The sequence below is a fragment of the Haliotis rubra genome, unplaced genomic scaffold (genome assembly GCF_003918875.1).
Source record: "Haliotis rubra isolate DU_JTF1 unplaced genomic scaffold, ASM391887v1 Scf26, whole genome shotgun sequence".
In the NCBI taxonomy this organism is placed as follows: domain Eukaryota; kingdom Metazoa; phylum Mollusca; class Gastropoda; order Lepetellida; family Haliotidae; genus Haliotis; species Haliotis rubra.
In genome coordinates this window covers 2,861,591-2,877,529 of record NW_025766669.1, presented here as the reverse complement: position 1 = coordinate 2,877,529, position 15,939 = coordinate 2,861,591, and the positions used below count along the sequence as shown (strand labels likewise).

General features: G+C 41.1%; 1 protein-coding gene and 1 long non-coding RNA gene across 4 annotated transcripts; both read left to right on the top strand.

The window, feature by feature from the left end:
- Positions 1 to 29: 29 nt before the first annotated feature.
- LOC124280086 (F-box only protein 44-like) lies at positions 30 to 8,472 on the top strand. 3 transcript variants are annotated; one of them, XM_046715965.1, is made up of 7 exons: positions 30 to 223; positions 1,262 to 1,572; positions 3,593 to 3,697; positions 5,307 to 5,406; positions 6,934 to 6,963; positions 7,626 to 7,758; positions 7,984 to 8,472. In XM_046715965.1, the coding sequence occupies exons 2-7, from the start codon at positions 1,317 to 1,319 to the stop codon at positions 8,176 to 8,178; spliced, it is 819 nt and encodes a 272-aa protein (XP_046571921.1). In that variant the 5' UTR covers positions 30 to 223; positions 1,262 to 1,316; the 3' UTR covers positions 8,179 to 8,472. The 3 variants fall into 3 exon arrangements, with proteins under 3 accessions (XP_046571921.1, XP_046571922.1, XP_046571920.1); XM_046715966.1 differs by lacking the exon at positions 6,934 to 6,963 and adding an exon at positions 968 to 975 and having other exon boundaries at positions 31 to 278; positions 5,307 to 5,436; positions 7,984 to 8,471; XM_046715964.1 differs by lacking the exon at positions 6,934 to 6,963 and having other exon boundaries at positions 32 to 223; positions 5,307 to 5,436; positions 7,984 to 8,471.
- A 439-nt stretch (positions 8,473 to 8,911) lies between these two features.
- Positions 8,912 to 9,992, top strand: LOC124280087. The gene is made up of 2 exons (XR_006899574.1): positions 8,912 to 9,260; positions 9,323 to 9,992. It is a non-coding gene; the product is annotated as an uncharacterized LOC124280087 (long non-coding RNA).
- Positions 9,993 to 15,939: the final 5,947 nt, after the last annotated feature.

Here is a 15,939-nt window from a genome sequence, read left to right as displayed (position 1 = left end):
TATTTACAATTACGGTAAAGAAAAAGCTCCTGACACTGATAAGCCATTCGCCGTGTTCTCTATACCATAGCGGGAGGGTAAACTGGTTCCACGGTGTTTCACGCGCCGCAAGCTTAACACTTTTAACCTACTAGCTTACGCATGCAACAGCGCAGTCAACCGGGCGCGTAACGAAGGTGGCACGCACTGTTAAGGAGCTTGCAGTGAACCTACTCAAGATGGGGTAACTCGCGGTCGTATATTTGTCACCTAGCAGTTTTTGGTCGTCCCTCTTTTCCAACCCAACCTACGTTTTAGCAACAAAATGAAGCCCTATAATGCTTTCAATGAAACGGATTATGAAATACTACATTGAACTTTGAAGCATGATTTAATAGAGACCTAATAGATTAGAACCCAGTGTTTATCAAAGTAATTTACAGATTGCAACATAAATGCCTCGTTTGTTTTAAGTCGAGCATTGTCACAACAAGATAACTGACTCAGACAGTCTAGTGATTGACATCATGAGCATTGATCTTCACAACTGGATACAATGACATGCCCCAACCATGTATAGATCTACAATGACATGCCCCAACCAAGTATAGATCTACAATGACATGCCCCAACCAAGACATGCCCCAACCATGTATAGGTCTACAATGACATGCCCCAACCAAATATAGATCTACAATGACATGCCCCAACCAAGTATAGATCTACAATGACATGCTCCAACCAAGTATAGATCTACAATGACATGCCCCAACCAAGTATGGATCTACAATGATATGCCCCAACCAAGTATGGATCTACAATGATATGCCCCAACCAAGTATGGATCTACAGTGACATGCCCCAACCAAGTATAGATCTACAATGACATGCCCCAACCAAGTATAGATCTACACTGATATGCATAAACCATGTCAGTGAGTTTGAACAGATGATCCCATTTGTCACCTCTTACGATAAACATGGGTTGATGAAAAACAATTCTAACCTGGATCTTCACGGGCTTGCACCAAAATGGTTTTGATGGTTCTGTTCTTTATTTCGGAGTAAAACATTTTTTTCTGGCAAGAAATAAGACTGGTCATGGGATAAGACTGTTCCCTTTGTATAGTTATTGGTCTGACAGAATAAGGCGAACAGAGCCCAACAAACTTCTAGTTTATTGGCAATTGTTTGTGAAAAGTGCTCAAGAATAGTTTGGCGAACATTAATATTGATAATCATGATCATTCTGATCTTACATGAGTTTCAAATTTATTTTCAGGAATGATTCATCAGATGCTCATATCAGAAAAAATACAAATTCAAGAATTCCATAAATGGAAGGTCTGCCCAATGAAGTCCTTACCCTAGTATTAGTTTATGTACCTGGGTCTGATTTGGTGAGAAACTGCATCCTGGTATGTCAGAAATGGAGAGACATCATCAACAGCTCTCATCTCTGGCAAAGCAAGTGTGAGAAGACAGGGAAATTCATACCAAACATCACACCTCCACCTCACAATGATGACTACAAGAGACTTTATTTCTTCAATCCATATGGGAGAAATTTGCTGAAAAACTTTTGTGCCAAAGGTATGACAACTTGATGAAATGACAGCAGTCTGATGACTTGATCCTTCAAACAGGACAGTCAGATGACTTGGGTTTTAAACCAAGACAGCCTGACAACATGGGTTGAAAATATTTTCAAAACTCCACTGGACACAGGTCCAGTAAACTTTCAAAATCCACTAGACCAAATATTAATTTCACTTGACCACAATGAACAATTTGGTTTCTTTTGCTAATAATCTTTATCAATTATAAACAACAGACAACTGCATTTTTATTTCATCATCAAAATAGATATGTCGAACAATTCAGTAGTCTGGCACTACTGTACTATGGTAAAGTTTGATGTGGATATTTATTTGACCGACTGGAGAATTCCACAATGGTATTTTTCAACCCCTGCTGACAACATGGGTTTTAAAAACAGGATCATCAGACAACTCAGGATTTGAGATAGGATACTCAGAAAACATTGGTTTTAAAACAGGACAGTGAGATGTCTTATGTCAGTTTGCAACATGGTAACTGGTCAGTCAGATGACTAGATTCTGTAACCATGGTAACAAGTAAAATACATGGGTTTACAGTTCAGTATTAGATCTGTTTCTTTGTATGTGTGAAATATTCTGGTGTTTTAATCATGAAAACATCTTGATTAAAGCAGGGATTTATCTGGACTGCTAAGGGGCTGATATTCAGCCCCAAACCTTCATCAAATGCCTGTAGAAATTCCCGACTGTATTACAAGTTTCTTACTTCTTGTAGATGATAGTAACCAATGTTATGTAACAGACTAATTTGAAAAAATTAACAAGTTTTAACAAAACTGCTTAGCAGGGTCTATAATTTAGAATTCTGGACATATTGTTGTAAGTGTAGTTTCTATTTTTGGTAATCCATTTATTATGCTGCTGTTCAGTTATTTCTTGATTCTCATATTTACAGTTTCTTTAAAGAGAAGGTCAGGGGTAATAGAAAGGTATAAACACAAACATATCATTAGTGAGAATGATTCCTTCAAGTACTGTCTGTTGGAAAATTCAGGGATTGGCCCTGGACTCAAAACTATTGATTGTAGGAGTGTCAGGTAAAGATATGGAGGTCCCAGATTTATATACCATTCAAAAAAAGTAGGGGATATTCCATTTTGCGAGCATACCACTAGCCAATGCCAATGCATATGAGAAAAAGTAATATATATCCATACACATGAAACGTTTCCAAAGGAATGGAATAAATTGTCACATTTCTCTCTAATTTCTCTTCATCATCTGCTTCCTCCTTGACTTCATCATTTGCATTTTATAAATCTTGTAAATCCAATATCCCCTACTTTTATTGGATGGTATATCTAAACTGACTACAGTACTTTACTGATTGTAACATATGGTTCCCCAAGCACAGAGGTCATAAGTTAAGCATAGACAAGTGCTTGAAAATTGTGAAACAGTCAACTGTGTATTAGTGGTGTTCAGATTAATTGAAATAATCGAAGATTGGTCGAAGTGACCAAACGACCAAGCAATCGATCACATTTTCTCATAATCGAACACAAACGATTTTGGAACTGCTGTTTTAGTCTTAGAAACACTTGACGATGGAACATAACTTCGAAGTTGTCAGGGCCTGAAAACTTGTTTAATTCTTAGAAAACTCACTTCACTAACTGAAAAGTCATGACTGAATATTTCTTGAAGACCCCAGAAGGTTTATGTTCATGATATATCAACATCACTTTAAAGTAGCAAGGTGCATCATGTTATACATATCTGCAATAACAACCTGGATAGGAAACTCTGAAAATTGACGCTAACCAATTTTTATCGATGATTGTTCGTTGGTAATGAAGCAATCATCAGTTATGAGATTTCAACCAATTTCCAGCACTACTGTGTATGGTATATTATAAATGACAGCACCAAAACTGATTTTTAGAGGTATTAAATTGTGAGAGCAGTGTTCATTCCTGGACATGGACATTAAATGTACTCAGTAAATATACAGACATAATAAGCAATTTTAATATCTATTTTCTTACTAGTGGGTTGCAGTAAATGGAGGATAAAGGAAGATGGTGGCAATGGATTTGGTGTGGAGGATATACCTGACAATGTGAAGCCACTTTCTGAATTTGTGCATGTAGAAGGTAAGTTCAGTAATGACTTCAGCACTAAGTAATATGTTTTTCCCCACAATGACAACTCCTCTACAAATAACACTGGCTTCCAATCAACATGGGCTGGTGGGGTAGCCTAGTGGTTAAGGTGTTCGCTCGTCACGGCGAGGACCCAGCTTTGATTCCCAACATGGGTACAATGTATGAAGCCTATTTCTGGTGTTCCCCTGTGATATTGCTGGAATACTGCTAAAAGCGGCGTAAAACCATACTCACTCAATCACTCCAATCAACTTACTTAATCCTGTATACCATCTGTGTTATCAACCTCTTCTATTGTATAAACAACTCATTTTCGCCTCATCCCTCATCTAATGTATAAAGATCTCCTGTAATATCACCTCTCATGTACCACTTGTTTGACAACGACATTAGCATCTATGTCGAAACGTGACGAATAAAGAAGTTGTATATCCATAAAAATTGTCCTCATTCTTCAACTCCTCAATTTGTTCAAAATACTCAGACCTGATTTGTATTTTAATGTAATGGCGCCAAAGCAACCATATTGCAAACATTATTTATGGCCATTACTTTGATGTTTGTTTAGTTTAGTGTTGGATTCTAAGCATATATGCTAGGCTTCACTTTTCAGTATTTTACAGTTCAGCTTGTTTTTAGCATGATGAGCATGGTCTTGAATTTGCTCAAAAGGTATATTGGTTCCGGAGATCTCTTCTCACCTGACTGCCACACTGATGCATAAAGGGTTTTCTTTGTTATAGACCGCCTCCGTGGTGTAGTGGTTAGAGCGTCCGCCCGGAGAGCGGAAGGTCGCGGGTTCGATCACCGACCGCGACATACCAAAAGACGTTAAAATATGGTACTTGTTGGTCCCTGCCTGGCTCGGCATTAATGGGTACAACAAGGACTGGTCGGCTCGGAGTCAGTATAATGTGTCTGAGTGGGGTATTCATGCTTCACTGCGGCATGGTATCTCAGTGGGCTAGCACTAGAAAACCAGCTTCAGTCTGGGCTAGTACAAGCAGCCGCACATACACACATACACGCACACGCACATGCACGTCGTCATATGAGCAAAATATTCTCAAGTACGACGTTAAACCCAATTTCACCTCACCTCACCTCACCTCACCTCACCTCACCTCACCTCTTTGTTATAATGACTATGCGTCCCAATCTACTCAGCTGTGAATGGGTACCTTGTAAGGATGGGAAAGCCACATTAACTCGGTGTATGATCCCCATGGAGTTGAGATTGAAAAATACAATGTGCCATTGAGATTGACATCCAATGATCGAGGGGAAAAGCAAATCGCCTTTGAGCAGTTGGGCTGAGCTGATATTGGCGCTGTACAAATATCACATATTATTATTATTGTTTTTATTGTTATTATTTTGTATCCATTGAGTTTTGTGTTACGTTAACTGTTACTGCAGAAAATATTTGAAATTCAATGCAAACTGTATTTGGAGCCATTTTAGACTGTTTCTGAGAGTGACACTAATTTGTTTTTGTTATGCAATAGATATATATCAAGTGGATCAGTCCATTAATATGCAGTGAAGCCATTGCCTATCAGTTGTGTTCAACTTTGTTCTACATGTGTTATTTCAGAGCCTGATGTGAAGGTGTGGACCACATCCTACTACTGGTGTGTCAAGTCTCAAGAGGTGGATCTTAAAGCTGAAGGTGTCGAGGAGTGGATAATGGACCATGTGAAGCCACATATAGGGGTGTCCGAGTGGTAAGTGATGACAGTTGAGGGTGTGAAGCCACATATAGAGGTGTCTGAGTAGTAAGTGATGATATTTGAGGGTGTGAAGCTACATATAGGGGTGTCCGAGTGGTAAGTGATGACAGTTGAGGGTGTGAAGCCACATATAGAGGTGTCTGAGTGGTAAGTGATGATAGTTGAGGGTGTGAAGCCACATATAGAGGTGTCCGAGTGGTAAGTGATGATAGCTCAGGGTGTGAAGCCACGTATAGAGGTGCCCGAGTGTTAAGTGATGACAGTTGAGGGTGTGAAGCCACACATAGAGGTGTCTGAGTGGTAAGTGATGATAGTTGAGGGTGTGAAGCCACATATAGGGGTGTCTGAGTGGTAAGTGATGACAGTTGAGGGTGTGAAGCCACACATAGAGGTGTCTGAGTGGTAAGTGATGATATTTGAGGGTGTGAAGCCACATATAGAGGTGTCCAATGTTAAGTGATGACAGTTGAGGGTGTGAAGCCACATATAGAGGTGTCTGAGTGGTAAGTGATGAAAGTTGAGGGTGTGAAGCCACATATAGGGGTGTCTGAGTGGTAAGTGATGATAGTTGAGGGTGTGAAGCCACATATAGAGGTGTCCGAGTGGTAAGTGATGATACTTGAGGGTGTGAAGCCACATATAGAGGTGTCTGAGTGGTAAGTGATGATAGTTGAGGGTGTGAAGCCACATATAGGGGTGTCTCAGTGGTAAGTGATGATACTTGAGGGTGTGAAGCCACATATAGGGGTGTCTCAGTGGTAAGTGATGATACTTGAGGGTGTGAAGCCACATATAGAGGTGTCTCAGTGGTAAGTGATGATAGTTGAGGGTGTGAAGCCACACATAGAGGTGTCTGAGTGGTAAGTGATGATAGTTGAGGATGTGAAGCCACATATAGGGGTGTCTGAGTGGTGAGTGATGATAGTTGAGGGTGTGAAGCCACATATAGGGGTGTCCAAATGGTAAGTGATAATAGCTTAGGGTGTGAAGCCACACATAGGGTAGCCCGAGTGTTAAGTGATGATATTTGAGGGTGTGAAGCCACACATAGAGGTGTCCAAGTGATAAGTGACAATAGCTTTGGGTGTGAAGCCACATATAAGGTGTCCAAATGGTAAGTGATGATATTTGAGGGTGTGAAGCCACATATAGAGGTGTCTGAGTGGTAAGTAATGATAGTTGAAGGTGTGAAGCCACACATAGGGTAGCCCGAGTGTTAAGTGATGATATTTGAGGGTGTGAAGCCACATACAGAGGTGTCCGAGTGGTAAGTGATGATACTTGAGGGTGTGAAGCCACATATAGAGGTGTCTGAGTGGTAAGTGATGATAGTTGAGGGTGTGAAGCCACATATAGGGGTGTCTCAGTGGTAAGTGATGATACTTGAGGGTGTGAAGCCACATATAGGGTGTCTCAGTGGTAAGTGATGATACTTGAGGGTGTGAAGCCACATATAGAGGTGTCTCAGTGGTAAGTGATGATAGTTGAGGGTGTGAAGCCACACATAGAGGTGTCTGAGTGGTAAGTGATGATAGTTGAGGATGTGAAGCCACATATAGAGGTGTCTCTGAGTGGTAAGTGATGATAGTTGAGGGTGTGAAGCCACATATAGAGGTGTCCAAATGGTAAGTGATGATAATAGCTTAGGGTGTGAAGCCACACATAGGGTAGTCCAAGTGGTAAGTGATGATATTTGAGGGTGTGAAGCCACACATAGAGGTGTCCAAGTGATAAGTGACAATAGCTTTGGGTGTGAAGCCACATATAAGGTGTCCAAATGGTAAGTGATGATATTTGAGGGTGTGAAGCCACATATAGAGGTGTCTGAGTGGTAAGTAATGATAGTTGAAGGTGTGAAGCCACACATAGGGTAGCCCGAGTGTTAAGTGATGATATTTGAGGGTGTGAAGCCACATAAAGGGGTGTCAGAGTAGTGATTGATGATAGTTGAGGGTGTGAAGCCACATATAGGGGTGTCTGAGTGGTAAGTGATGATAGTTGAGGGTGTGAAGCCAGACATAGAGGTGTCCAAGTGGTAAGTGATGATAGCTTAGGGTGTGAAGCCACATATAGAGGTGTCCAAATGGTAAGTGATGATATTTTAGGGTGTGAAGCCACATATAGAGGTGCCTGAGTGGTAAGTGATTATATTTGAGGGTGTGAAGTCACGGACTGTGTTTCAGGTATGCAGCTCGTCATGATAGCGGATGTGCCTATGAAATGACTGTCCGCTTACTGGATTGGATGGGACATCAGATAGACAGCCATGTGTTCCTCAAACAGTTTCAGCGTGGTGAGGGAGGAGACTGGCATCAGGTGAGTTAGAATCTGTGTCAAAATGGAGCTACAATTGTAATGTCATTAGCTACATATATACAACATGTAAGTGCCTCAGAGATCTTAAGCTTTTAATCATAATCTTTCCTAAGCGAGTCTAGATTATTCTTTTAAAATTTCTGAGGATGCTTGTAGCTTTGACAACTTCAGACATATATCCAATTTTGTAAACAACAGTTTAAATCCCCGTTTGATGTGTTCCAGGTGAGCCACACTTTCAAGGACTACCAACCTGGTGTACGCTATGTCGACTTCCGTCATGGCGGCAAGGACATGGAGTTCCTGCCAGGACATCATGGAGTCAAGTTCACCCTGTCGTCCGTCCGCCTGAAGTTCACGCCAAGCCACACAGCAAGCCTTTCAAATAACCAGAGAACACATAAAGTGTCAGAGGATTAAACAATGGACAATTTTCCCCAGTGTTTTCATAGCAGTCTGAGGTTCATGACTTGTCCTAGACCGACTGTATCATGGCTATGACCTTCAGTGGTTGTAGTTCCTTGAATTGTTGTTGAATTATTTGGACATTGAAGGTTTATGTGGTCTTTCCTGCTGACCACATATTTATTTGTGGTTTGGTAGCCCAGTGGTTAAAGCTTTCACTTGTCATGCCGAAGACCTGTGTTTGATTCCCCAGATGGGTATGATGCATGATGCCCATTTCTGGTGTCCCCCGCCGTGATATTGCAGGAATATTGCTAAAAGCGACATAAAGTCATACTCCCTCACTCCCTCATCCTCGATAATCTCCAGGGTATACGTTACGATCACTCTCCACTATACCCTGGATGCATCCACGGCTTGGCCCGATAATTATATTACCTCCCTTTGCTGGCTCCGCATTCTCACAGTAGCCAATCAACTAAGCCACCGTTACATCCGAGCTTGCCAGTGTCAACAAAGATAGCGGTCGCGGTGCCAGTCAGATTTTTGAGGAAAACATACAGACAAATTGACAGATCTGAAACTTTCAAAAAATATATAAAGAACTCCTTTTACCTCTTTCAGAGTACCTCTGCATCAATTGTGTTGCCAAGTTTAAACGGTTAGATAATTTAAGAAGCGAAAATGAGTTGTGAGTTGTGATTGGTTCACTCAACTTCCCAGCGTAGACACCTGATTGGATAAAAAGCCAGCCAAGGGAGGTACTAAAATCATCGTGCCAAGCCGTGGATGCATCCAGGGTATAGTGGAGAGTGATCGTAACGTATACCCAGGAGATTATCGAGGATGTCACTCGATCAATTCCTTGTCTTGTTGACGTCACTAAACGTCACCAAAATAACACCAGAGTTGGGATTAACTACTGCTCAAAATATTCAAGTTGAAAACTCCAATGTAATATTGATAATGTGAAAAAAAGGTGTCAAAAGAACAGTTGATAAATGTCGAAACTTCTTTCCTTTTCAAGGCCAAGTTGATAATAATCTTTTTTGTTTTTGTTGGGAGGTCAGGCTGTATCATTTTCTTCATACAAGTAGGTCGCGATATGACTGAAATATTGACATACTGACTATAATTTTTAACTCACTCATACAAGTAGGTCGCAATATGGCTGAAATATTGACATACTGACTATAATTTTTAACTCACTCATACAAGTAGTTTTTCTGTCCCAGTCCACAGTATTCCAGGGGCGGTGGGGTAGCCTAGTGGTTAAAGTGTTCGCTCGTCAAGCAGAAGACACAGGTTCAATTCCCTGAAATATTGCTAAAAGCGGCATTAAACTAAATTCACTCACAGTATTCCAAATAAGAACCTCACATGCATCTTGGTGCAAAGTGACATACAGGTAGTTCTGAATTCTGAACTACACCCTGTGCATGTGCCTTGTAGAAGATGAAACTCTATCTATCTGATAATAGCATTCTGATATGTTTCAGATGAGAAAAGAGCATGAAAAAATATGTTAATTTTTTGCAGTGACTTTCTTAATGGAGGGGAATGTTTTGAATTCCAGAATGAGCGTAAAGGAAATTTTCAGATACTCATATAGAGACTTTGTATCAGTTATAGTGTTCATGATTTCCACCTGTTTGATTATGATATCTTTATCAAGTGCTCACCATTTACATGTTGGATTGTGATATTTATACAGAGTGCTTCCGGACTGTGATATGTTGTGTTACAGTACAGACTTTGTTAACAATGGCATGTTGTTTTACTGTTGTTTTAAACAACTGTTTATTTCAATAAATATGTGATTGTTTAAACTGTGTAAAGAGTATTTCCTTGCTTCATGAAATGTATGAAACATGTGTCCATGAAGTGTGATTACACACAAACTTAGATATCTAAATAACAATTTAAAATAGTTATATAGTTATGATTGATGATGGTGATTATTATGATTGATGATGATGATTTATTGGTGATGGTAAGGATGATGATAAACATGATTGGTGATGATAATGGTGATGATGATGATGATGTCAGTCTATTTACACAGCCAAGTGTGAGAAACTAGAATATATGAAACCTTAAAAGAGTAATTATGCTAAAAGTGTGTTCAAGTATTTATATCCGAGTGAGCTAAGTCAATAAAGGTTAGCACATTTCTGGCTTCCAGAGTTGGCTTCATTCAGCCTGCGTTAACCAATGTCAATTAAAGATAACATGGGACATTACTCTGAATAGAACAAATGAAGTGCAGCCCTAGATGTAAAGCACAATGTCTGCCATGGGTATTACTGTTACACAGGTGTTAGAGGTTATCAAGTGTTTCACTGCTAGACAAAGTTTTAGGTGTAGCTTCCCCAGTGATTATGTGTATTACCCTTCTCCACTGCGTAGATCGATGTTCATAATGTTGATCACTGGATTGTCTGGTCCAGACTCGATAGACCGCCGCCATATAGCTGGAATATTGCTGAGTGCTGTGTTAAAGAGCAAGCCAACCAACCAATCCACTGATGAGACCAGAGGCCCAATGCAGTACATACTGCCTAGGAGAGTTTTGTTATGTTTGTTTTTATGCTATTTTAGTTACATACCTAGCAGGCTTTTCCTTAAAATAAGGTATATCTCCCAGTTTCAGTCAAAGAATTGTCAAACCCATGAAGATCGGGGTTACAATTGGTCTTCGGCAAGCCATGCTTGTAAGGAGGGACTAAACGGATCTGGTGGTCAGGCTCGCTGACTTGGTTGACCCACATGTCATTTTGTCCCAATGTGCGTAGATCGATGCTCATTCTGTTGATCACTGGATTGTCTGGTTCAGACTCGATTATTTACAGACCGCTGCCATATAGCTGGAATATTGTTGAGTGTGGCGTTAAACAATAAACCAACAAACTAAATGCCCTTAAGAATGTCCAGGAAGTTGTTAAACTGGAGAGCCGCACCTATGATGTGTACGGACAGTCTTGGTCAAATAAACTACGAAGTCAATCAAAGGTGATGGGGTTTATCAGGGTCAACGCTGGGTCACTGGGATTGTCCAGTGTTTTGACACAGAACGTGAGTCATGCATGAGTGAGTGATTTTTACAAACTGGGAGTGAAGGGAATCATGGAGAGGATCCCTTGGGGATCGCGGGTTAGAATACGTCCCCAGCAACCTATTCTGGGGCTAAGAGGCCTCTAAATGAATCCTGGTGGCCAGGTCCGTGACTCGGTGGCAAGGCCGATTGTTTTCCGTTTAACTAAAGGACGCGGATCGTTGGTCAAGCCGGTCACTGGATTGTCTTGCCCGGACATTATTTGCAGGTCACTGCCATACAACTGGATTAATTCTGAGTGGGGGCGTGAAACAACAAACACCGGAGAGTTGTTGATGAGGAGGATCGACCTGCCATACAAGATGTAATTAACTCACACCTACTACTCAGTATAATGAGTAGATGGTGACTGGTTGCCATGGTTTCAAAATATAGATTGACAACATGGAGCATACTCGAACAGACTATAATTCTGCAAGCATTGGACTGTTAATCCCAATCCGCTTATAGCCAATTGAAGTGCAGTCAAAATGAGAATCCTCCATCACAGGCACTAGGATTGGACTGACTGACTGACTGAGTTTAGTTTTACAGCTTTAGCAATATTCCAGCAATATCACGAGTGAGAATGAGTTGGGTTTTACGCCGCTTTTAGCAATATTCCAGCAATATCACGGCAGGGGACACCAGAAATGGGCTTCACATTGTACCCATGTGGGGAATCGAACCTAGGTATGTACAGCCTATGATCGTGTACCAGGTTGGTGTGAACCCGGAACCCGAAATAAATCGAACCCGGGTCTTCGGCGTGACGAGCGAATAATTTTTTCAACCACTGGGCTACCCCACCGCCCCAACATATTCCTGAGGAAGTTTAGTGTTCGTGTTTGTCGTGGCGGTACTTGACGCTAACAATATGCACACGATTTATCTGGTTCTCATGACCTTGACCTATACTTTTCTGCACAATATCTCCATACTGAACAAGATGTCACCTCTTGTCCTGCATGTTTACTTTATGTCATCACTCATCGAGCGGCGGTACTTGACGCTTCAGTATTTTCTGACTTTACATTCTTCAAAATTGTAATAAATGAAAAAGGGCACTCTAATAGATCTCTATTCTATAACAATACTGCGTAGAAGAAAAACAGTGATTATTATATAGTTTAATTTCAAGTTTCTTATTTTCAGTGTCGGTTATGAGTATGCCGATGGCTTCTTAAGATATATACTTATGGAAACGAATAAGGAAACACATGAAAGTACAAGTGTTTCCTTTATTCTTTTCCAGTTTTTTTCACAAGGTATGTATTGCACTGTGGGTGAAATTCTGGAAATAAATAAAAGAACACTTGTACTTTCATGTGTTCCCTTATTCGTTTTCACAACAAAAACCTTTGCTAACCGTCTAACAGCTGGAAAACTTCTTTGTTATCATCTGGATTTGTATTGAGTTTGAAGCTGCGTTTGATATATATTGAATCGGGGATTTTCCTTGATACACAGGAAGTGTAAAATTTGTTATGAATTTCTCTGCTCATTATTTTGCTTGACGTCATTTAATTCTATAATTGTAACCCGCACACATTTATTCTAGGTGCGCTCTTTCGTTCCACAGGTTGTGCCAATTAGTTAAGCTGTCATCCTACTTTTGTAGATACACACTAGGCCATACCATCAACACTATAAATATCCATTAATTAAACAAATGAAATAAATTCCACTGCACTCTCCTTCCTGGGAAGTTCCAAGCGGCCAGACACAAGTCATCGCTGCGCCGGAGTATGGCTGCACTGTGACGGATGTGACGTCAGTCTTTTCTATGACGTCACTCTTCTGTTCCCGTAGCGCTCACTTCAGTGCTGACACTAGTGCGTGAATGACGTGGGTTTTTTCACAGTGATCAGATTCAACTGCACCGAGAGGTAAGTGACCTAGTGGCACGAACACCACGTGCCGTTTTCGTCTTATCCACGCGTCCTGATACCGGGTGTCGTCCATCCCGTCCTGTCTGATACGGGTGTCTTCCACCCCGGCCTAGTTACATGCACGATATGCACAGTCTCGCTACATACATGCGTCCTTATTGATAACGGGTACTAAACATACACGTAAAAGGTTTGTCTTCTGATTTCAGAATTACAGTGGCCTATATTGTCGACTATGGGACGAATGTCGAGATGGTTTCAATCCGCCGTACAGGTATTGTGTAATTTCCCTGTAGTATCCACAAAGGACAGTCGAGATTGTTGTGTCGAACTGTGAGGTGTCGAACTTACGGTTGTTTAGAAGTGAAAGTTATGTGCCTGCATAATCCTTCTTTAATTTGTTTAGAAGTGAAAGTTTTGTGCCTGCATAATCCTTCTTTAGTTTGTTTAGAAGTGAAAATTTTGTGCCTGCATAATCCTTCTTTAGTTTGTTTGGAAGTGAAAGTTTTGTGCCTGCATAATCCTTCTTTAGTTTGTTTAGAAGTGAAAGTTTTGTGCCTGCATAATCCTTCCTTAGTTTGTTTAGAAGTGAAAATTTTGTGCCTGCATAATCCTACCTTAGTTTGTTTAGAAGTGAAAATTGTGTGCCTGCATAATCCTACCTTAGTTTGTTTAGAAGTGAAAGTTTTGTGCCTGCATAATCCTTCTTTAGTTTGTTTAGAAGTGAAAGTTTTGTACCTGCATAATCCTTCTTTAGCTTGTTTAGGAGTGAAAGTTTTGTACCTGCATAATCCTTTTTTCCTTAGTTTGTTTAGAAGTGAAAGTTTTGTGCCTGCATAGTCCTTCTTTAGTTTGTTTGGAAGTGAAAGTTTTGTGCCTGCATAATCCTTCTTTAGCTTGTTTAGGAGTGACAGTTTTGTGCCTGCATAATCCTTTTTTCCTTAGTTTGTTTAGAAGTGTACGTTTTGTGCCTGCATAGTCCTTCTTTAGTTTGTTTAGAAGTGAAAGTTTGTCCTTCCATAGTTTGTTTAGAAGTGAAAGTTTTGTACCTGCATAACCCTTCCTTAGTTTGTTTAGAAGTGAAAGTTTTGTGTCTGCATAATCCTTCTTTAGTTTGTTTAGAATCCTGAAAGTTTTTAGTGAAAATTTTGTGCCTGCATAATCCATCTTTATATTGTTTCGAAGTGAAAGTTATGTGCCTGCATAATCCTTCTTTAGTTTCATGAGTTCAAATTTGTGTTGAACCTTGACATATATTCTTTTGTCCATTCAGTTTCGACACTTCAGCGTTTGACTGTAGTATTTTTATATGAAGACTAAATGATTAATTCTGAGATTCATCATCAGAGAGATGTCTTCACGGTGTTCGTTTCACTACCAGGTGTTCAGGGCGTGTGTCGGACGTAGATCAGCTCAGACTGATGTCCAGAAGGAGAAGGCAACGAAAAAGAAGAGAAGTTATCGGTTGTGGGTTTTCCGAATAAACAGGAAAGTCAGAGGCAGCCCACATGCTGTTTCCTGCCCAGCAGCACCGACATCATCAGCAACAACAACAACAGAATCAGCACGTGATGGTGAAATGATAATGACCTCTCTAAATACAAATAATACCCAAGAAATTCAGAATGAACAATTTGACTAATTTGCGATATAAATCTCCGACTGGATGAATGTTTAGCCCAAACTGAGTGAGTTTGGTTTAACGCCACCCTGACCAGTATTTCAGTCATATCACGGCTTATCGGCTTAAAGTGGTGTCCCGAAGTGACGGGTATGGTGATGCCCTCCCTAGAAAACTACTCAGGACTAACCGGGATTCGAACCAAAACTGAAAGCGGAAGTAATCATTTCTCTTGGCGATCACCACATCTATGATCATGGTGTTATGCTTTATTATAACTAAATCTTTCTCCTACAGGTTTAAAGGTTACTGGTTCGTCTACAAAGAAGCCTCTCTATGGAAATAGCGCTTCCAGACGAGTCAGACAAGAGCTTGTGAAGAGAAGGTGTGGAGCGTCCTCAACTACCAGTGGTAACAAGAAGCCTGGAAAACAACACTCTGTTCACATCAAGAACAGTCAAAGCCATTTGTCGGCAAAAACATGTGGAAGGAAGACAAACATGGCACGTCTACCAGTATTTGGGCCCCTGGAGAAAGATGCGGCACCATCAGGAGCTAGGCCCACAAACATGGCACGTCCACCAGTATTTGGGCCCCTGGAGAAAGATGCGGCACAAACATGGCACGTCTACCAGTATTTGGGCCCCTGGAGAAAGATGCGGCACCATCAGGAGCTAGGCACTAGGCCCACAAACATGGCACGTCTACCAGTATTTGGGCCCCTGGAGAAAGGTGCGGCACCATCAGTAGCTAGGCCCACAAACATGGTTCGTCTACCAGTATTTGGGCCCATGGAGAAAGATGCAGCATTAGCAGTAGCCAGGCCTACCAAGAACAATTCATCAGGACTATCAGAAACACAGCAGGCTGAGCCAAAGGTCTCAACTAGGCGCAAGGGAACGACGGGTGGGTATCAGTCAACACCAAGGATGAAGGCTAGCTCGCCACATCAGGCAGCAACCAGGCCTGTTTTGGGAAAGAGAGTGCAGATTCCTCCTGCCAGACATGCACAGAAAAGGGCTGGGGGAAAACCAGTAGATATACCAGAAGCCAAACTGAAGAAGAGAAATACGCCACATCAAGTATCCACATATCATATTCCAGCGGTAGTGCATGAGACGCCAGTGGGTACACCGCTAAAGTCAGTCCTCAAACGCCTGGATGCGGAC

Bases quoted from the DNA above. Each gene is read 5' to 3' on its own strand.
- LOC124280086 (XM_046715965.1), top strand. From the start codon at position 1,317: ATGGAAGGTCTGCCCAATGAAGTCCTTACCCTAGTATTAGTTTATGTA. The intron at 6,964-7,625 runs GTAAGTGATGAT...ACTGTGTTTCAG, and splicing joins CACATAGAGGTGTCTGAGTG to GTATGCAGCTCGTCATGATA. The intron at 7,759-7,983 runs GTGAGTTAGAAT...GATGTGTTCCAG, and splicing joins AGGGAGGAGACTGGCATCAG to GTGAGCCACACTTTCAAGGA.